We start from the raw sequence: 23,621 nt of genomic DNA on the forward strand, positions 1-23,621 counted from the left end.
GTACTTTAAAATCACCTATATACCAGTGATTAATTGAAGTATTCATTGAGGTACTAACTTATTTATGATCTTTTCCCACAATATAACATATTTATTTTTAATTTTTTTCAGGCCCAGGTATAGTGGGATCATTAGGGCACACCCCTATATGTTGATACATACTGAGTACCATGTAGCATTGAGAGTAATAAGTGGACACTTTAAGGATGGGCTTAATGGCAAAGGTACTCAGCTTCCCAAGAAGTAGAGCTCCAGAACTTTCGGGTCATTAAGTCACTGCTAATTAATCTCTATTCTTCAATATACATTTTATTTAATTAACTTCTTCATCCTAGGATGAAACTTCGGTGCCCAGTCCTTCGTTCCTTGTTGAAAATGTGATGAAGAATTGATTGTATTAACTTAGTGTTGAAGGATACACCACTTAAATGGATTATGGGGTGCTATGATGATCATTGATTTTTTAGATTTGTTTTTGACTTGGAAGAGTTGAAGCATTATTTGTCTCTAAATAGTGCAGTTTCTAAAGGTTGGCGATAAGCTATCTCTATATTGTAATAAAGGATGTGTATTAGCCTACATATTCATCTAATGCAGTAGTTGAACATGCATCTTAGATATGATTCTTGTCATATGATGGCTTTGGGTCTAATGTTCTTTTTTGCTAAGGCACTGCTTTCTCATTTGTGCATGTCTTGATAATGTATTGTGGAAAGATTTCTGGTTATTTACAAGCCTTAATCTATAGTTTGGAGCCCAACCACATTTAAACAATATTATTGGATAGTATTCTTCAGAGAAAAGTTCCTTACCCTTGGTAACAATACTTCTGGTGGCTAAATATTCTTGTTAATTTTTCATTTTATAACTATCCTTCCAGGAATTAAAATTGTCTGGAAATCTTTTCACTTGCATTCTCTCTCCATTACAATCACATAGGCATATTTCAGACACCAACCTATGTGCTGATGTCAGTTTCTAATAAAGTGCTTCCCAAACGTTTTACAACCATCACCCACTTTTTAGAACAACACATTTGGGAAACCACCGAGCTTTAACGGGCATGGGGTGGCAGATTTTTTAATGTAACTAAAGCACATTGTGGTAGCTCGCTATCATTTACAGACAACACATTTTGCCTTAAAATGGTCATTAGATTTGCACCAACATACCGTTTTACTGATAAAACAATATTGTACACAGGATTGTCCCATAATTCACTTTACTTAGTTTTTTTCTCTGACTGCAAATTTAGAGGAATTTGTAACCCCCCAGCCCCATGTTAAAAAACATAAACAGCACTTTATCAGAGGACAAAGCCTGACATTTGACCTCTGTCTTTGAAGCACAGCAAATGTGACAAGATAAATACATAATTGAAAAACATCTGTATTTATTACTAGAACTTTCACAACCCACAAAAAGCAGCACATAAACAGCTACATTGTGGGAAACACTGTTCTAATACTTTTTCTGTATCTCAGCAATGCGTCTTGATAGGCACTAAGAGAGTCTCAACAACTGTGACTGTAGAGTTTGGATACTTTGAGAACTGATTAATCATAGCACTAACTCAGCAGAGAAGAAGGGAAAGCAGTGATGAATCTGAAGGAAGATTATGTTTACACCGCGAATATATTTATTGGTAGTAAGTAAGATTTTCTTCTGATGAATACATATCACTGCTGACTGTGCAGCTTAAAAATGAGTTTAGCAACAGGCTCCAGGACGCGAGATAGAATAGTGCTGATTAATTATGGAGGAGATGCAACACAGCCCTGGTCATTTATCTATCACTGCATGCCTGAGCTACGAGGCAGAAACATTTCCAAAAGTATGCAAAGATGACCATGAGGTAACCTAGCAGATATCAGCCACCAGCAATGCCACTGATGAGTATAATTTTAGCAGCCATGTGGAATGGCCAAACATAGCAGATCTTAATACATGACCTGGTCATCCACTGTGTTCTAGTACATGTGGTTTATGTAGGAGACTGCACTCTTGGGGGCCTAGTCTGTGCTGCCACTCCTCTTTTTTGGAGGGATGAGCAGGAGATAAAAATGATGGAAGGGTGAATTTATGACCTGACCCTTTCTGCAGGGTTAGCCCAAAATATTTTGCCTTCACCCTCTTATTTTTCTGAATTAGTTGTTGTTGGTCTAAGGACTGCAACTTACCACTGCTAACCAGTACTTAAGTGTTTGTGCTCACTCCTTAAAACATGGCAAAATTGGGTTAGACCTGATTGGCATGTTTAATGTACCTATAAATCCTCAGTAAAGTGGTATGCCGCATATGTTATGTTATATCCTCTTTTATAGCGCACAGCTGCCCCAGCGAAGGGGCGTCCCGGCGCTGATAGCAGTGTCCGAAGAGAGCCAGGGCTGGACTGTAGGAAACAGGTGGGTTTTGATGGCTTTGCAGAAGGATGACAGGCAGTCTAAATGACGAATCTGCACAGGGAGGGAGTTCCATAACTTAGTGGCCAGATAGCGGAAGGACCTGCTCCCAGCCCTGGTGCGTTTCACTCGGGGAACAGTAGCCAGAATTTGCTCAGCAGTGCGTAGCTGGCGGGTGGGGACATAGGGGACCAGCAAATTGGATAGGATCTCAGGGGTGGAGAGTTTTACAATTTTAAAGGCTAAACACAGTGTCTTAAATTTGATCCTCTTGGAGATCGGAAGCCAGTGAAGGCGGCGTAGAGTGCACGACGCATAACATGTTCTGGGGAGTCTGAGCAGAACTCAGGCGGCTGCATTCTGGACTCATTGAAGGCGGTTCACTTCCGCCTTATTGGCACCTAACAGTAAGGAGTTGGCATAGTCAAGTCTCGACAAAATAGTCGCCTGGACTATCAGCTGACGTGTGGCTGGGTCAGAAAACCCTAATATAGGCCTCAGACCCCGTAGGAGTCCAAAGCAGGTGCCAGCGATCTTTTTAGTATGATCTTGAAATCCAAGAGTGGAGTCAAGCCAGATCCCTAGATTCTTCACCATCAACTTAGGGGTTGGGGCACAGCCCAAGGATACTGGCCACCACTGCGTACTCCAAAGCCCCTTGTCCTTCCCCACCAACAACACTTTAGACTTATTAGCGTTAAGCTGGAGGCAGTTCGTGGTCATCCAGCATGCGACCGCCTCTAGACCATTCCGGAACTGAATGGCATCCCGAGACTGGTCATCAGAAAGGGCCACCACCAGCTGGGTGTCATCAGCATAGGAGACCATGGTCAAACCGTGGTCCCGCGCGACTTCTGCCAGGGTAGGACATAGAGATTAAATAGAACCGGGCTTAACGTCGAGCCCTGGGGGACCCCCTGCTTGATGGAATGGACGTAAAAGAGGAAGGGAGGGACAGAGACCTGAAAAGATCTGTCGGACAAAAAGGACCGGAATCAATTCAGTGCCATGCCGACTACCCCTGCTTCCTCTAAACGGCGCAGGAGGATCTGATGGGAGACCGTGTCAAACGCGGCGCTCAGGTCAAGTAATATCAGCGCCGCCATTTGACCCTCATCCAGAATGGTCCGCAGATGTTCACTCACTGCTAATAGCGCTGTCTCAGTGCTATGACCGGCGGAAACCATTCTGGGAGTGGTCTAGGATCCTGCTGTTGTTCGAAAAAAAGTGAGCGAGGACTCTATTGGCGTGGGCCTCCGCGATTTTTGCAACCCAAGGCAGAAGAGAAATAGGTCAAAAAAATTCCGGCTTGGTGGGGTCCAGTGAGGGTTTTTTCAGAAGGGGGAGCACCTTTGCCTGCTTCCATGCCATAGGGACCACTGCCATGCTGAAAGAGGAGTTAATCGTCTGCCATAAGGGCGTAAGAAGTATAGGTAGACAGTCTCTAAATTGGGCCGGCCTCATGGGGTCCCGAGGGGAACCCGATTTGACCTTAGTGCTCAATGTCAGAAGCTCGTCCTGGGAGATGGAAGGTATTACTGCCAAAATGGTGATAGGCTTGGGTGCTGAAGGGGTCACCAAGTCAAGTTAACAACTGTGTTTTACTGAGAAACCTGCAACCCAGAGAGTTGACTGAAAACTATCCCCTTTCTAGCTGTAAATGTCAGAGCCCATCAAGCTAGCATAGAACAAAGAGGCCCAAAACATCAGGCCTTAGCACAGTTGCACTATATAGCATCCAAACAATAGTGCAAATAATCCAGATTATCCAACAGGGTGGCTACTTGGCCATTGACCTCCTTGCATGCCAAGATTTTATTAGATAAGGCAGAGACTGTGTTGTTATATTTGAACATAGGGTAGTTAGATCACCTTTGTACCAACTCTAGGTTTTCTTGGATCCATTCCATTTGGAAGTGGGGGGACTTGATTGTCTATAATACGTACGCTCTCATTATTTTACTGCTCTGCTCTTTTGCAGGAGGTCACCATATAGCTCCTTGTAGTTTTAGATAGAGAGGAAAGGAGTCTAGGGGTGATGTGTTACTTTGTTTGATGTCTCTAACTGTAGCCATGTGATTTATGATGGGGATATCTGTTAAGGGCAGTATTCTGAAAGGAATAAAGTTGGAGATTTGCATTTGTTTTTTCTTTATGAAAATGAGTTTCAAAATAGAGCCATTAATGGGACAGCGTAGGTAGAATGCAGTAGTAGGTTAATGTCCGACAAAAAGGATTTGAGGAGGGATGTGCGGGTGTCTTAGCCGTTTTGGAAATGGAGTTTGAAATTCCCCAAGAAAATGTGATCACTAGTGTAGATGAGTTGATCAGTGCTACAATTAAGAAAAGTATGGATTGAATTACTTATTTTTCCAGCCAGGAGAGAGTATTACATATTTAACCTCAATTGTTAAAAAAAATAATTTGTAATCACTAATGTGATGAATAGAGGGGTCTATTGATCTTATCTGTTTGTATCTAAGGAATATCTTGTGTAGCAGGTCAAACACTACACAAGTTTTCTGCTCTGCTGTGATAGATAATGCATCCTTGTAGTATGATAAGATCCAATAATGTTACTAAGGATGAACAGAACCAGGTTTCCTTGAGTGGAAAAGTATCATAGTCATAGCCTTAGATAAGGGCATCAGTCACATTAGAGTTTGGAATGGCAGCCTTCATTTGATATTTAAGAGATGACTCACTAAGTAGAGAGGTGATTACCCATTTTAGGTTTCTTGAGTAGATTGATTTTGGTTTGTGTTGAGGATGTCTAATTTTGGAGATTGTAGAAATAGAATGTGCTGTGACTTCTGATGGGCATTGTAAGGAACGTCTGTTTTTAGGAATGCTCCAGAGGATGGGGCTTTTCAGGGGTTATTGTGCTGAGTGTGGTGCAATGGGGTTCAAGGAAGTAATCCATGTGTAGGGAGGGCTTGGGGAAGAAAGAGAAAGAAACTGTCTTTTGCAGACCTTTTATTATCTCATATGCTTCACATTAATAACCAGCAGTTTGTTTGGGAGAATAAATATGAGATTTCAATTCTGGTCAATAGTGAGTGGTTGTAATAAAGTATGAGGCCAGCAGTAACAACACTCATGTGAATTATGCCTACGAGTAGCTTAGGCCTTCACTGGAGAGTCAGAATGTGTGCTGCTGTTTTAGTGTAAGCGGACTGGACTTGTAAGTTGTTTTTCTGGGCGAATTTCTATTAGGAAGTGATGGTGGCAACAGAGATTTGATCTTTAACAATATTTAATTCTGTCTCAGCGTGAGAGTAGCATTGTTACAGGCTAGCTTGAATTATGCTGGCTGTCTTCATTCCCAAGGGTATTTTTTTGTGACAATGATGAAATATGGAAATGAAAGAGAGTGAGACAAAGTGTTTTCTGTAGAGGTGATAGGCACCTTAATAAGATTCCTAGTCGTGGTGGTGGTGTTTAGTCCCAGATATCAAACAATGAGGTGAAGTTATGAAGGTTGATGTCTGTTAGTTAGATCATGAACTTTCCACTTATATGTAGGCTCATGTGTAACTCACATTTATGGCAATGTTAGCCTGAGATGGTGTGTTTTTTTAGTAAGGGATTTATATTCTCTATGAGTCTAAGAGGTAAAACAGAGCACGTCAGTTCAGTTCAAGTCAAGTCAACTTTTATTAGATTATTGGAAAATAATCTTAAAAGAAGAACGTACAAATTCAGTCAAGATAGAAGAAAACTTTAGAAATCCTTTGGTTAACCTTGGCACATTTAAAACAATATTGACCTACACCATCTGATTGCAGACTCTAAAAAACAGCCCACCAATCAGCAAACTTGTAAGTTGTGACGTATTCTTAAAAAGTAAATTCTAGGCTCACAATAATAAAATCTATAATTCCTAAGAGCTGTTATGTTTCATATAGGTACCTTAATATAGGCCCAGGTAATATCATATACCTTCACCTACATTATCTCTCTTATATTGCACAGTAACAAGCGTTTAGGATTCAACCTTTACCTAGTTCTAGTCCCAGGCACAGAAGGAGGGTTTTCACTGAACAATAGCGTCCTATAACTTCATCAATAGACTCATACAGTATGAATGAATATTCATAAGGGTTCTTGGAAACCAGAAAGAGGCTACACCTAGATAGGCATGGTAGGAGTACGCGCACACTTTTATCATGCATGTTATATTCATGTAGGCATTAAAGATTATTGCAAGATGGTACATTTTATGCTTAATTGTGCCACCTTTTGTGTCTTTGAATCAGTTTTAAACCTAGTATTGCAAGTATTCATTGTAAGACTGCACACAGTAAAACAAATTGCACACAATTAGTGTGGGGAAGTCTCGATCCGTGTTTACAATTGCCAGTATCAGCGCTTTTAATTCTGCAAACTGTTCTGTGCAGTCTTCTAGAGATTGCGTTTTGGTGCAACTTGGGTGGAACTTTCCATCCCGCATGCGACCTTTTCCACCGGTAGGCAATCCGCCTGATTGCCTACCGGGCGGAAAAGCATTTTATATGGTGGCGGTGTCTGGTAGACACCGCCATCCATATTAGTATGCAGGCAGGCGGTTTTTGCCATTGGGGGCCCGTAAGGGGCCCCCAGGGATCCTGGGGGGTGGGGGGTGCACATGGATAGGTACCCCCCGCAGTTCCATGCACAACATGCCATGTTGTGCATGGAACTGCACGACATGCCTTCTTGGCATTGTAGCGGGCCGTGCTGAGAGCACCGCCCACCATAATGTCAAGTATGCAGGATGTGCCCGCCAGTGTGGCGGGCGCATCCTAATGTCTGCAACAGGACCCCTGCACCGATGGCAGGCGGTCCCAGTCTCCGAGAGGATGGCGGGCGGACAAAGTGTGCCCGCCATCCTAATGACCCTCTATGTCTTGAAATGTGACATCTGCAAGCAGATGAAAGGCTCCATCATAACTTGCCCGGCACAGACACTGTTATTAAAATTAGACAAACTTTTGCTTGTGTGTATCTGGACCACTGCGCCCCTTTATAATCAGATGGGGCCTACAGGTAGTTGGGTCAATCATATATATGGGGTACAGCGAACTCTCAATAACCAGCCAAGAAGTTCTCTGGGGGTGTCACTCCATATGAGGTCTTTTTTTGGGACAAGAATGTGGGTACCTGATCTTGATTGTGAAGGCACAGTGGCGGATGAGAAACCATTTGATATCCATGATCGTTTGGCTGTTTTACAGGATCTAAATGAATCCAGGACACAACAAACATCCACCTGAAACAGACCACCACTGGGGAAGTCAAACCATTCACTGCAAGACCTGACTGGATCCCAAAAGTGGGGGATCTTGTCAGAGAAAAAATAGCGGATAAATAAGAATTTGGACCATCATACAGTAAGCCTGTACCTGTCCTAGCAATTCAAGGAACAAGAACTGTACTTCTACCGCCCCCTGCCGGAAAAAAGGAGAAACGATTTATCTCAATCGACTTAATCAAACCACACTATGTGGCCAATACTGAACAGTAGGCTTTGTGGACTCTGCTGTAGCAGACTCCCTCCTCTCGCTACAATTCAAGAAGTTTAAACTGAAAGACTCATCACGGTCGAAGAGCCTCCTGAATGGAAAGAAGGACTATGCAACCACGCTATTGAACTCATTCCCTTTGAACCCGAAGTTCACCTTCAAAATCAATCTCTAAATACCACACAAGTTGCAATAAGACCAAATACTGATGTTTACGTCAACATGCCTCGACAAGAGAAAACTACGATTTCAACAAATCCCGATGCAATTCCTGCAATTGATCAAACTGCTTCTGGCTGCTTCATAAACTTTGATACGTTTTCCTTGGATCCAAGTGAACCAGAAACAATGACAGCCCAACAAACACACAAGCAGCAGATTACAGACTTTCTGAACTTTCTCAAAAAGACTTACCCGGTATCGCCTTGGGTAGAACTCTGGGTAATCATTGGGATACTGTTTTTCTTTACTGGCTAAGCTTAGTTATAACTTTTAGCATGCTTATTAATGGATGATACCTTCAACAAAGACCTGCAGCCAAAAAAGTAAATTGGATTCTGAAGCCACATAAATCTTCTCATCGTGAACAAAGAAACTTGTCATCAGTGAAAATTACAGCATTTCCTATACCGGACGATATAGTTTGAGACAAGGTTGATTTCGATATATTCGGTCCAACTGAACTTCTCATGTAATTAAAATTTTATTGAGTGATACTATTACCTCTAGTACATTTTCTGATGTTTAGTGCTCTGAAACTGATAATAACATGTCTGTTATGTCTGCCGCATTTCCAAACACTGAAATGCTAGAAAATATTTCAGACTATGACACTTTGTACTGTAACAACATTATGGTCAACATTTCTTGCACAAATCTATAACACCTGAAGGACGGGGCCCTCTAGGGCCACGCGGGTTACTCACAATCACTTGCTATGCCTTCCCAAAATGCCCATAATGGAAAACTACCGGCCTGAGCCGAACATGAACAAAGAGGCACAGTAGGATGAGTTCACACCTGCCAGTTGGGAACCTGCTATCAGGACTCCAAGGCCACAGTGCTGGGTCTCAGCATCTCCTAACGTGAGAGCAGAAGCTACACATTCAGATAAGCATTGTCAGGGCAAAACGGCCTATTCATTAGCAGGTTAGAAAACAGCCTTGAGCAACAGAGAAAAATAATAACGAAATACAGTGTTCTGCTGAGGCAAGCAATAGGAGAAACAAGGCCTAACTTGAGCCCAGTCTAAGCAGCCTTATAGGAATTACGAAATACAAAATGGAGTCACACTTGCTAACTGAAGCCTGCATATTATGTGGATAACACAGCAGGTTATATAACGTGGATGGGAATGATGTCTATTTAGCCACGCACTGCTAACCTAATATAGCATGAAACACGTGCATTGCAGGAATGGGAATTTTCAAATCCAACACACCAAGAACTGTTTGTGAGAAGTTGGTCTGGCATATGCTATCTCCTAGTTATAGGGGACACCTTGTACCAGTCCAATTCGACTCTTATTGATGATAGGTTTAAGACAACCTTTAAAGAAAGCTATCCTAGTGGTAGCTGTGGAGAGCAGCCTTCAGGCTAAGTCTTGAAGGAGTGTTAAGCTTATTGTTTTACCATAGATAACCTCTTGAATGACCAAATGAAAGAGTAGCCCACACAGGTATATATATAAAATATATGTATTTATTCTAGACAGAATCCCACAGTCTCTTTATGAGGCTAGTGGCAAAGTTACAATTCAAACAAGCATTTATAAACACAATAAATAGCACTGGAATCACAGGGCCCCAGGGGGGACCAAACCATATTTTAAAAAAGTGGTATAAGAACCACAACAATTCTACAGACAATGCCTAGGGCATTTAGGATCGCTGGCCCCTTAAGAATCCACCCCAGGTTATGAGGAAGGGCACCCACGGGAGGCGCGTGCAGTGGAAATAGCTGCTATCGGGATCTCTATTAAAGCCTATGGAGAATGTCGCGGTTTGATTTACACAGATTAAAGACACTTCTAGCAGGAGTTAAAAGTTAAAACTTTAGAGTTAAGCTTTTGAGGAGCCCACTACCACGAGAGTACCAAGGTACCACTGTTACCTGCCCCAGGGAAGCCAGGTGCATAGGTCGTTTTCGATGTCGGGTCGCGGGCTGATTTTCAATGGGAAAATGTTCAAAAGTGCTGCTAGCCAAAAGCGTCGATGATGCCGTGAAGATTGAGGTTGTAGAAGTTGTAGAGAAGAACCTGAAAGCAGAGGGGACAGAGTCTGGGTCACGGCACAGTGACCAGGGAACTCAAAGCAAAGAGCCCTTCAATGTCGGGTGCTTCAAGTGGAAAGAGGTGTAGCTTGGATCTTCAGCCACGGGCTCCGGGAGGCTTCAAGGAAGGCCAGCTTCTGGAGGGCGACTGTACCACATTGGATGAGGGTCGCTGCGGTGTTAGTGTCCGGATTGGATCCACTAAGCCTTGGCAACCGCAACCCACGCAAGATGAACAAATCAGCTACTGGTGCAGACCCACGAGGTCTGTGAGAGGTCTCCTTTGTAGAGACTGTAGAGCAGACCTGAAGCAACCAGGGGAACTCTTAGATGTCGAGATTGTCCTCCGCTCGGGCCCACAAGTCGAGAGACAAGGGACCGCAGAAGGCAGCAAAATGGAGTGTGTAAAAGGGAGCCCACGGGCCACCGGAGGGGGTTAGGGCGCTGATCTGTGGCACAAATGCTGCTTGGAGGTTGGCTCAATAATGGGCCCAAGCACAACCTTCCCACTTGTCAGGGTCATGTGCAACGCAAGAGGTGGCTGGTGTCCTGGGGTATTGGGAATCTCGGCACCCACGCGGTTCACGGTGCTCAGGTTCGCTGTGCACAATCACTGGCCTCTGAGATGCTTACGAAACCCACCTCAAGGGTGCTGGAAGTCGTCGAAGTCCCTAGCAGCAGCGAGGTTCCAACCGGGTCACTTGCAGTGTTTCAGTTGCCTGCCAAGCAGTGGGGTAACTCCTTTACCCCAAGGGAGATTTCTTCCGTCAGCTGGGCAGCAGCAAGTCGAGGTTCAAGACTGTAAAGTTCAAGATTAATCTGAGGCTCTGAGGCCACGTTATTCACCTTTATCCCCAAGATTAGGGGAGTGTCCAAAGTAGTGTCCACCAATGAGTGGTGAGGCGGGAAAGGGTGGATACACCCTCTCCCCTTTGTGTGTTTCCCGCCTGGGCGAGGGGCAGGATGCCCCTGAACCGGTTCCAAGCGGTGTATGCAGAATGCAGGCGCTGTAGCTGCCTACGTGCAACTCTGAAAGGACATTTGGTGCACCCACCCTGTTCCAATCCACATATCCTGTCTGGGGAGATGCTAACACCTCCCTGCCACAGGAGCCCTATTGTCCATCTGGCGAGGCTGGGATTTTCCCCAGCAACAGCCAGCCAGAATCGTGTGGGTGGCGGGTAGTAGCCATTTTGTACTACGTGTGCACTTTTAAATTGGTGTCTAAATTCTGCCGCTTTTCCCATATTGCCCCTCTAGCAGGGGGGAATCGTGCCCTCATGCCCATAGCTGGACTGGGGGTATGATTCCTACATGTTTGACACCAGACACGATATGGCTCTGTGTAGCCATTCTCAAGTTATCGCGTTATCGCAATAGACTTATAATGCGGTTAAGAGTATATGGTATGGCTACACTACAAACAACCCAGCAATGGTTTTACGAAGGTTGCAGAGGGGCCCTACTCAGGTAGGGGTCTCCCCTCACACATACCTCAGCACCCTGCCTTGTAGGATTACCAAGGCCTGCTATAGGGGTGACCTATGAGAGTATATGTGTTGTAATGGGGTGGGATATAGGGTACCTATATCCCTGTAAGGGGTGCTAGCACCACCTTACCCAGACTACAGTAGTGGTCTGGTGGTGTCAGTTTGTATGGCTGTCCCAGGGTGGCACAATAAGTGCTGCAGCCCTGGTAGGCCTACTGAGGGACCCATGCCCTGGGTACCCAGGGTACCATCTACAAGGGACTGTCAGGGCATCCTCAGCATCCAATTGGTTTGTACCTAGGGTACTTACATCAGTTTTGGGGAGAAAGCAGATAGGCTGGGGTCCTGGATAGCAGGATCCCAGCCAGACTAGTCAAAAACCGCTCAAATACCAGGCAAAAAGTTGGGGGCAACCATTAGTCAGATTCCACCTTCCTACACTGTTTTTCGGTATCACCAGTGGGAACATTGCCCTACACCACCAAAAGGTAGTTCGCAAACACTTGCACAGAAATTCTCACATTTTTCAGGGTTTATCACTTCTGACCAGACGTAATTTTATTATAAAATCGCATCCACATCAGTACAGAAAATTATGTTGACTAACACCAAACAGATTTACTCTGCTTCCTTTAGCGCCTGATTGTCTGTATAGGGTTTTGACCTATGGAAGGACATGATAGACTTAAAATCAGTCTGGGGTTCTAGGGACTGGCAAGTCCAGGGAACAGAAGCGCTATTTAGAGCATGTATCATTCCACAGCAGATTATATTTTTAAATGACACTGCAACAGACGTTCTGTCTTGGACTAGCCAAGAACGAGGACCTGAACACACCTCGGTTTCCACCACCATCACAGATGGATGGGAGGCAAAATTCAACTTCACAAGAAGGGGTAGAAGTAAATGACATTTTTCGGTACAATAGATCAGATCCTAAATGGAAAGGATGGTTGGTTTGGCCCATAGACACAAGCAGATGTCAGCATAGATTCTTGGGTACCACCGAAGGGTTCAGCATCCATAGGCCAGATCCACGCTATGTACAAAGAGAACATCCAGGGGTAGTGACATCCTACAGTGTTGGAAAGTTGTGCCTTTTACAGCAAACTGTGCCCTTAACCTCCACCATGTAGACCCTTGATCTTCAAATTGCAAGGAACTTGGCTGAGATACAGGCACTCATACATACAAACTGCCAGGCTCATTTCACAAAAATGGTGGGACGTATCTTTAATGTGTCTGATACGAGTGGTATTGTACACCTATTTAAGACTATAGGGTCAGAATTTCCAAGCACTTTTCAGACAGTCCTCTGTGTTATTCCAAACTTTATACACTCTGTATTGGAAAGTATTTTTGGAGGTCTTCCGCTGATCCTACTCTCAGTAGCAGGTATCCTGATTGTTATGTTTCTGCTACTCAATGGATGCCCAATCACCAACAAGATGGCAAAAGCACTCCTGGAGCGTAAATACCATGAACGCATGGTACAACATCTGGGCACACCTCATCTGCAGGAACTGAGCACCTCATGGTTCCTATTGTTTAGACCAGTCTGTATGGACTACATCTTACCTGTATTTCAATGCGTGTTTTGCGGAGAAAAATGCGTGTTAGATATCTGTCTGACACTTCCATCGTCCATGCCACCGGACATGAATACTATGCTGGAACCCATGATGGCCCATGCTCGGCAATGTCCCCAGCGTATTCTTATCTTGATGGCTGCATTCCTCAAGAACCCGCAGGTGCCTTTTGCTACAACTGGGTTGAGCATCAGCTCTTCCACCAGCACTCAGGTATTGACTACAGCACCAGCTGCCTCTGCACCAACTATTGGTATCATTTGTGTTCTATTGACGTGCTCTGCGAGGTGTTACCGGGATTGTCCTCTGCAACAGCGAGCAACGGCGATGTTATGTCTCCCAGCCAGGACACTTAATCTATAATTGGCTCATCATGTGCTGTGAAATAATTTGTTGTTTTCCTTTTTGTTTGAAAACTCAACTAAATTTGGAACATTTCCTTTAATTAACACTTTTGCTGGGAAAGCATGGCCTTCTGACCCTTTTACTTGTTCGACTTATATAAACAAACTCAACTAGGACTTTGGCTTAGAGTGACCTTTGCAATACTAACTTTCAAAAACAATTTTTTCTTCCCCCATTAGACTATTGTTTAAAGGGTTTTAAAGACAATGTTTTATGAATCTCACTGATAGTTTTATGTTCTGCTACCTAGTAAAAAGAGTAGTTCACTAGCATTTTTATCATTGTTGATTGTTTGAAAGAGGAGTGGGTGTTATGTTTCATATAGCTACCCTAATATCATACACGTTCACCAACATTATCTGCCTTATACTACACAGTAACGAGAATTTAGGATTGAACCTTCACCTAGTTCTAGTCCTGGGTGCAGAAGGAGGGTTTTCACTGAACAATAGCATCCTATAACTTCATCAATAGACTCATACAGTATGAATGAATATTCATAAGGTTTTTGGAAACCAGGCAGAGGCTACACCACCTACATAATATCTACGTACAAGGTTCATCCCATATGTCATCCTCAAATCCACCAATGGCTAATACAAGAAACAAGGGACCAAGAAACCCTAGATACTCTCTGTAGAAATACAGCATATTTTGCTAGGGTTATAGGAGGACACAGAGTCTTCCAGGCCGACATACTGACCAGAGAGGCTGTGGCTCCTGCATGCAGATGCTCCAGCTGACAGTGGCCTAACAAATCCCTTGCAGGGTGTCCAACTCGAGACCAGGACGGGGACCCACACTCTCCCACTTCAGGTAATGGGGTGAGACTAAATCTTAGAGGGATTCTTGGTGTCACACCTACCCACATGCTGGGTACACTTAGGTACATCTAGATAGGCATCGTAGGAGTACGCGCACCCTTTTATCATGCATTTTATATTCATGTAATCATTCATGATTATTGTAAGATGGTAGAACTATACTATCCTTTTATTTTCACTATACTGCTAATCATATATATCTGCTACTGTCTAACAGATGTTGCAGAACTTCTATTTTACACTAGAAGAACAACTGTGCAATAAATTCCCATTGTATCACGCCCGACTGTTTCTTCTGTGTAACTCTCTGAGACCGAATAAGTGAGCATGAGTGACTGAGCGACAAGTAGCACATTGTTTTCATGATCCTGGGGGATCAGGGTTGTCATGTCCTGAGGTCGCCAGAAACTATTTTCTCCCTGATAAGAGTAGATTGTAGTTGCACTGTGAGCTAGCTAAATCAGAAAGGCTAACATTCTCAGTGGGGGTGCTCAGAGTCAGTCTGCCACCAATCCAAACGTGCAGATCCCGTATGGGTAATACAGGAATTACACGACAGAGCAGGCAGTACCCAGCAAAGGTATCCAATAAACTGGTAAATTTTTCAAATGAATACATTCCTTAATAGGCCCAACAGATTATTGTAAACGTGTTTTTCCCAGGGGTTAGAAATCTGTGTTAAATGCAATTCCATGTCCTCAGTAGTTGGTCAGTTACACAATCTGTTATGGATGGTTTTTGTAACTTAATTGTGACTCTGGAAAGAGTCATATACTCTCTAAAGCAACTTTTGACCACCCATGATTTCTCACTGATGGTAAACACATTCCAAATATTATAGGTCTGGTCTACCTATAATATTTGCTATGTGTTTAATATACTGAAATCAAGGAATTGTGCACCTAAAATCACCGCTAAGCAGTCATCCAATATGACTTTGTTAGTTGGGGCATTTGACAAAACTGATAGCCAATAGTAGATTTGGGACAGATTTTATATGGTATTTCACATAGTCTAAACCCAGCTCCTTGTGAAGGAAAATATAGGGACTGCTGTGTAGCAGCACAATGAGTTCCTGCAAAAAAAAATTTCCTTCCCCTTGAAGCTATTTGTGGACAGTAGCACCAAGTAGCTGCTACATAAACTAAGATTTGGTGGGTGCTTCAGTTTATATATATCCAGAAAAACCTTGGTCAGCTTGTTGCCTATGTTCTGAGCAAAGTTAAACATACTGCCTACCCATTGGCCAAACCTTCAGCACCAGATTGCAAAACATTGTGACCAAGAACTCCAAGAATCAAATGTTAAACCTAAGAAGGGAAAGTAATGTATCACCCCAATTGTATTTCTCTAGATGGAAATGGCTCTGGTCTTGCAGATCTTTGGGCCACATTCCATATCAAATATTTTAGCAAAATATGTCTGGAGATGTCAGAGGCGTCCTTTTATTGCGAACACACAGGAGTAGAATGACGCTAGCTCCCAATGCCCTTCTCGGAACTTTCCCCACCAGGCTTCTTTAATTTCACCTTAGTAAGTGAGTACCGAGGGGGGAAAGGGGATGGGACAAAGAAGAGACAGCTCCAAAACACTGCGGTTCAGCACGAACCTCCTTCCTCTCTGGTAGTGTCTGCTGCAAACATGACATGAATCAAATGGCGAAACTACTATAACTTACTTGCGTTTTAAATCTAAGATAACTTATCTTACCAGGAAGTGTTTTTTGACTTACCCCTCTTCTACTTCTCAACTTCGTTGTATGTGTCTGGAGAGAAGTTTAACTCTATGTTTGTTCTATCTTCACAGGAAGCCATGTATTCCCTGCTCTATGGAAAATGAGAAGACAAGGTGAGTGTGCATCGTTGTTTTTTACATAATCTGTGAATTGCGTCTTTTCCTTTTCACTATGTATACTCACTGGATAGTTATAGAGTTGTATTTTATAATTGGAGTCTATTGGTAAACAGTTCCAGAGTATTCTCTTGCCTTCTTTTGGAACTATACTTAACTTGGTTTAATATTTTCAGATGTAAGAAAAGACCCCCACGTTATTATAGGTTTAGCCAACCGAGAAGGTATTTATGACTTAAAGCGGACCGGCAAGCATCCACAGTCTTTAAAGTTTAGAAATGTTGAAGCAAGCAAGAATATTTCCTCAACTTCAGAAGATTGCTTCAAACGTGACCTTATCTATTTAATGGTTTTATTATTGCCAGCTGGTGTTTCTGTCAGAGCGAGAAAAGCCTTTATTTTAAGCTCACTTGTAACATTTAGCCAACAAGAATTCCTGTCAGACAAGCAAGACGTTAATGAATTAATTCTCTTGCGTGTGTTAAATCTCTTCCTCTGAACAAAGGCACCAAGACTCTGTGCCTGAAATGCTCTTCGTTTATGCAACTATTTTACACTGAGTGAATTATTTGTAAACGCGGCGAAAATGAAAGTAATCGCCTGCGTTTCTTTCCAAATGCTTCAACCACAGTTTTCTTTTAATTAATTCAAAAAGCCTTCTGCTGGAGGATTTTCGTAAATTAATCGTTGTTCACAGTTTTTGTTTCTGCAGGTATATGATAATTATATTTAGACTTATCACCTGACGAGTTTTGAATATTCAATACTAATTCAGAAATGCTCAATTAAATTTTAATATTTCACACTGACCTTAGATTTTAACCGACGAAACTAACCCCGAGAATGACGCCACTACCCTGACTAACTTCCTCGACGCAAGACACAGGTGCTGCTCCTGAAGAATCTTCGGTGAAGTGCACCATGGAATGTTTGAGCACACCTCACCAACTGTCATTCACTGCAAGACTAGACTGCTAAAGAGCAATATGCTATTGCAGCAAGTTGGCAGCCATGTTGGAATTTCTACGATGCCAACAAGCACTCCAACTCAAAGGATTGACAGCTTTCTCAGTTTGTAATGAGAGCATAGAGGCCACGGAAGCAGAGGGAGGAGGAAACCTTCCGTGATTCTTGACAGGAGATAAAGATTGCCTATAAAGAAGACAAAGTTATTAATCCCACTCCTAATGCAATTGGGGTCCAAGAGATTAAAATCGCATCATCTGAAAAAAGTGCAGCTATGGTGTTAGAATTTACCTTGGGCATATTTTATTCATTACTAATAAGAAATGTGTTAAGGTTGTTGATTATAGAAGGAACGAAATAGGAGTGAGGATACATCCAATCCAATCCAAAACAGCTTTATTCGACAAAAGTCATAAAAGCAATATAAGACAAGTACAGGACTTACACAATCATTAACAACATTAACAATGCATAAAAGGCCAAAATAAAACAATGTACAAGGTTACTTTAAAATCAGATACAGTAAAAAAAAAAAAAGCCCTCATAAAAATGTATACAAAAGTTAAAATACATACAAAGCTATACAGTTTCGAAGTAGATCGTGAAGGGAAACATCTGGCACAACTGGCACATTACTGGCGTATACTCTGGTTTCTTATAATCCATGCCCACCCCAGGAATTTAGCCACAGCCACAACAATGACTGGGTCAGTACTAGTACGGAGAATTCTTCCTGCTTCACCACTTTGTCTAGTGCCCAATAATTTGCAAATAGGTCTCAACCAAACACGCCTTAGAACCAAATAGGCAGGGCATGCAAAAAACATATGGGCAATTGTTTCTTCGTGGGACTTACAAACAGAGCATAGATTATTACTATTAATGTCCCACCGAGCAGTGAATGATCTTATAGGCAGCGATCCCACCCGCATCTGGAAATATAATTTCCTGTCTAGTACTTTCGTAACAAGGTCCCAGAAGAATTCTAATCTTGGAGCGGGTTTTATGTTCAAAAAACCATCAGATAGAGAAAGGGAGTTACTATCTGACAATACCTTAGCGTTAACCAACTCCCAATATTTCTCCTTCAACAATGTTTTTGATGGGAAAAAGGCACCCGAGGGATTCTCCCAAAGATCACTCATTCCCAGAGCCACCAGAGATCTTCTAAGTTCTTTGAACCATCCAATATTATGGGAACCAACCAAGGACATTACATCAAGAAAGCCCTCTGCATACTGGGCTAATGCCGGGGTTGTCCACAATCAACGCCAATAGAGGATGGGACGTAATCTAGCTGTATCTGCAATGGGATTCTTTCCCAGGTCATGTCTTAGGGGAACTATGGGTGTGCTCTGTGGGAGAGAAGTGCTACTACGTAGTAACTTGTTTTCCGAGATGGTTAAGGAAGACAAGTTCTCGTATCCCCACAGTTCGGCACCATAGAGTGCTGCACTTACAGCTTTGGCACTATAAACCTGGAGCACGGGTCTAATCGGTTTCGTTAAAGATTTTTTGAATTCGCCAAATATTGCTCCTGCAAGCTGCCTATGTTTTAAGGTAGCCAATTCCTTCTGATGTTTCCACTTAAGATTGTTTTGTATGTTGACCCCTAAATAGTTAAAAGCCTGTACTTGCTCTAAGGATTGGTTGAACAATAAAAATTTATTTTTAAACAATCTGTGTGGACTGAAAGCCATGAGCTTGGTTTTTTTTACGTTAACTTCAAGGCCACGTTCCACACAGAAATTCTCAAAGATGTCTAATGTACGCTGGAGACCGCAAGGTGTCTTAGCAATTAGCTAAGCGTATCATCCGCGAACATTAAAATTGGGATTTTTGTGTCGGCGAGAGTAGGGGCGTCAGTGTTCGCTTTTATAAGGCATTCAGCTATATCATTAATGTATAGTGAAAATAAAGTTGGGGCCATTGCACAGCCTTGTCTAACCCCCCTTTGCACCGGGAAGTCCTCTGTCATCATACCCTGACCCCCCCACCTAATTCTAGCAGAGTTGTCATCGTAGAGCCCCTCTATTAAGGACAACAGTCCACGGTGAAGACCCAGATCTTTCAACGTCATACAAAGTTTGGGACGGGGGACTAGATTAAAGGCAGCCCTTAGGTCCACAAACACAGCATACAGATTCCCCTTGCCCAGAATCACAATTTTCCAATAGAGGAGAACAAAGCGGAATACATGGTCAACAGTACTTATATGCTGTCGGAATCCTGCCTGGAATGGGGACAAGATGTTATTTGTTGCTATCCAAGAGTGAACACGATTTAAAATCAGCCTGCCTATAATCTTCTGGATAGCATCGATCAGGCTAATAGGCCTATAGTTCTCTGGAAGCGACCGATCCCCCTTTCTGTAAACCAGGATTATCTCAGCCGCTTTCCATGAACTAGGAATTGGCGCACCCTGCGCCAACGCATTAGCAATCAATTGGATGTATCTCCCCCATTTAACCTTATCATATAGGAAGACATCCGCTGGAACCCCATCCGGGCCAGGGGCCTTTCCAGACGCCACACCAGTGAGCGCCAATTCCACTTCAACTCTAGTACAATTATCTTCCAAAGTGAACACCGGGGACAACCCAACACTTCCAGTTGCTTCGGGGAGGGAGGCGTACTGGGGTTTAAAATACTCAACCCACCTCCCCTGGGAGACATTGTTTTGAGGCCACTTAACTATACTCCAAAATAGTTTACTGTTGTTCTGGACACTTGCTTCAAGAAGACCCTGCCACTTCTGTTCATCCCATTGGTGTTTCGACCTGGAGATACTACTTTTGTAGTTTTTTCTACAGAGTCGCACTGTGCCTACATCGCCTTCCTTCAAGGCTTTCCCAAGCAAGAGCCTTGACTGTCTGCATTCCCCATTATACCAACTGGCTTGGCGATGAACAGCTCTTGGAACGGGTTTCCGTTTTTTTACAAAATGAGATTTCAGACTAAAAAGCTATTGTGGACTATTGTTACTTCCCTCATATCTCCATTGGAAGAAAGAATTTGTTCTATTGCATGTATCAAACCGTCAACCTCTGCTAGAATATTTAGCAGGGCAGTAGGGTTCTCCATTAAGCGGGACCACCTCAGCCGTCGCATATCGTTAGATGGCACAACATCTAAAGTACACGTCTCCCTTGCCACTAAGGGGCCACAATCTGCCTTCCACCACCTATGGGTTAAACAAAGGGGGTTATGGTCACTCTCTGGAAGGGCTAATATCTTCATATCGACAAGAGAGTGCCATAATTTCACATCGGCAAGGATGTAATCGATTTGACCATTGTTAAATGTATGGACACCCTCACGGTCACTGGGCATCCTACCATTCAGGGCCCTCAAGCCCTTCTCCATGCAAAGAGAGTTAATATATATTACTACTTCTGGCTTTTTATGGGAAGCAACTCTAGAGGGGGAATGCCCCAATGTGACTCTTCATTGTCATGGGTATCCCACTCGGGTTCTACAAGCGGTTCAAATGTTACATTAAAATCACCTGCGACAATGATAAAGGTATCGGCTGAGTAAAGATCCAACAGACTCATTAATTTGTCTAAAACTGGAGATTTTGCACCTCTAGAGCCCCTTACGTACACATTATATTTTTCAATTGTGCCTACAGATCCAAGCTCTAACCTTAACAATTGGATATCTCTATTCCCAGTAGGGAGAGACTTGCTATTTAAACATAGTTCTTGTCTCAGCCAAATGGTTAAACCCCCAGATGGTCGCCCATGGGTCCCTTTTATGGCCGGAATATGACAAATTAAATAGCCCACGCAAAAACGTGGTTCTAAAAGCCAAGTCTCCTGGAATAGGCATATATCATTTTTATTAATAAATGCAACCCAGTCCATAATGGACAGTTTAGCATTTAATCCAGCAATATTCCACGAGAATAAAGAACCTCCGACCAAGGGAGAACAATTGATACCAGGGATAGTAACTTGGAATTCAGGGGTTGGGCTATTATTGGATGAGACAGACCCCAAACTCGTCTCTGGGACAGTGGTAAAAAGATAGTTGTTAAAATCTTTATCCACTTGATGGACAGGGGTAATACAGGGGCCAATGCAAGGGCCACCCGTCATAGGCACTTGATGCTCATTATCCATTAACCCCTCTCTAGGGTCCCAGGAACCTGTGGCCGCCACACTACCTAGTCAGTCAATACTTTCAAAGGTTGATCCATCCTCCTTTCTATCACTCAGTTGATCACACTTCGACCCCCCTAGATCATACGAAATATATTTTCTTAATTGGATAGAAGAGCCCTCAGGGGAGCTAGACCTGAACTCCAAGACAAAAAAGATTTTCTGCGAGGGCATTACTTTTTAGGGTTAGTTCAATGCAATCAACAGGTACCCTAGGTGAGGTAGGTCTGGTAGCTCTAATAATATCCTCTCTAATTACTGAGCGGCAACCCCTGACATACCTTAACCAATGAATCGCCTTATTTGTCAACGAGTCGGAATTCTCGTGGCCACGATTATATGGCAGTTTTGGGACGTTAGTCATATATATTTTGTTGGAGCATTTAGTGGTAATACCCATGGGATAATCCTCACGAGCTCCCCAACCCTCCAAAACTCCTTGAACATGAGTAGCGGGGTCCCGTCCCACACCCACCCTCCTCTTGCATTTCGTTGTCTCATGCACAGTACCCACAGGGATACCTATTGGGCAGCCCAAGATACGACTTTTACCCACCTTTACCACATCACTACATGTTATCGCAGCATTACCTTGGGCACTAGATTTGGGGAGCCCCAAGAGATTAACCTGGCTGTCTAATGGATTTACTGGGGCAGAAGAAGAAATCACCTTAGGGTTGCAAAAGGGAGGACGAGGATCAGCTGGACACTTCCCTACTTTAATAGACAAAGTCTCTATCACTGCCTTCAGTGAGCCAATTTCCTCCCTCAACGAGTGGACCACTTTTATTAGTTCTTGTAAAGAGTTATCATAAATCTTGGCAGTACTACCTAAGGGAGCTATTGGAGAAGGCATCAAGGGACCAGCCATTCCCACACTGTTCTCTCCCGGCTGATTCATCAAGGGGCAGAACCTAATAGAACACAAAACAGCGGGTACAGTATCCCCTATTACAATTTCAGTGTTCGGTAATAAGTCATCCCCTCTGACCAGGACATCACCCACACCCGCTCTACCGGCCCCCCTACAAGCTCTTCTTTTAGGTTTAGTGAGGAACATGGCCGGGACAGTGGGGGATGAAATAGAATTAACACACCCCGGATCAGCTGGGGATACATCAGCTACCTCTCCATCTACCACCACTAACTGCTCAGACCCCAGAATAGCCTCACACTCCCCAACCAATAAACCAATACGTTCCAAAGCCCCCTCCGGATCGGGCTGCTTAGCTACTCGTCGAGTTTTCTTACTTTTACGCAATTTAGACAGAGTGCTACTTTCCCCTCCTCCCCCTTGACTTTCAATAAACTTTCTTTTGCCCATCAGGTTGGAGGTTGCAGCAATACCCTAGCGTGACAATAAAGAAATCCAAGCAGTAGGGAAGATAGTCACGCAACGCAATCACACTACCTTCTTAGTACACCCTTATTCCCCATCAACGTTAATAGACCGACCAAGGGGAGTGCCTCAGCCCAGCCTCCTTCAGCCCCCGACGACCACAGACGGCCCGCCCTTTGTCCGGGCTTCGTCCGGCGCAACCGCACGTGTACCGGAACGCCCTGTTGTTTAAATAGCACTGGGGGTGGTGACAGAAGCTGGAAACAGATGAGGCAGCCCCTCAGTCCTCTGGGGCATGTAGTCCTGCAACACCCGGCTCTCCCAACACGACGCGTTTCCCGCGAAGCGGGAAGCGCTAGGTGGATAAGTAGGCACTGGGGTGGTGACAGAAGCTGGAAACAGGTGAGGCAGCCCCTCAGTCCTCTGGGGCATGTAGTCCTGCAACACCAGGCTCTCCCAACAACGACGCGTTTCCCGCAAAGCGGGAAGCGCTAGGTGGATAAGTAGGCGCTGGGGGTGGTGACAGAAGCTGGAAACAGGTGAGGCAGCCCCTCAGTCCTCTGGGGCATGTAGTCCTGCAACACCCGGCTCTCCCAACACGACGCGTTTCCCGCGAAGCGGGAAGCGCTAGGTGGATAAGTAGGCGCTGGGGTTGGTGACAGAAGCTGGAAACAGGTGAGGCAGCCCCTCAGTCCTCTGGGGCATGTAGTCCTGCAACACCCGGCTCTCCCAACAACGACGCGTTTCCCGCGAAGCGGGAAGCGCTAGGTGGATAAGTAGGCGCTGGGGGTGGTGACAGAAGCTGGAAACAGGC

At 43.9% G+C, this 23,621-nt stretch overlaps 1 protein-coding gene across 5 annotated transcripts in view; it reads left to right on the forward strand.

Annotated features, from left to right (window-relative positions):
* Positions 1-23,621, forward strand: part of LOC146816607 (cysteine-rich secretory protein 2-like) — a 209,179-nt gene that overhangs the window by 175,206 nt on the left and 10,352 nt on the right. For all 5 annotated transcript variants that reach the window (XM_085610470.1, XM_085610472.1, XM_085610471.1 and 2 more), the window contains one exon: positions 16,292-16,333. In XM_085610470.1, the coding sequence (XP_085466596.1) occupies positions 16,292-16,333 (42 nt within the window). The remainder of the gene's footprint in view (positions 1-16,291; positions 16,334-23,621) is intronic.

The sequence above is a fragment of the Triturus cristatus genome, chromosome 6 (genome assembly GCF_964204655.1).
Source record: "Triturus cristatus chromosome 6, aTriCri1.1, whole genome shotgun sequence".
Classification (NCBI taxonomy): Eukaryota; Metazoa; Chordata; class Amphibia; order Caudata; family Salamandridae; genus Triturus; species Triturus cristatus.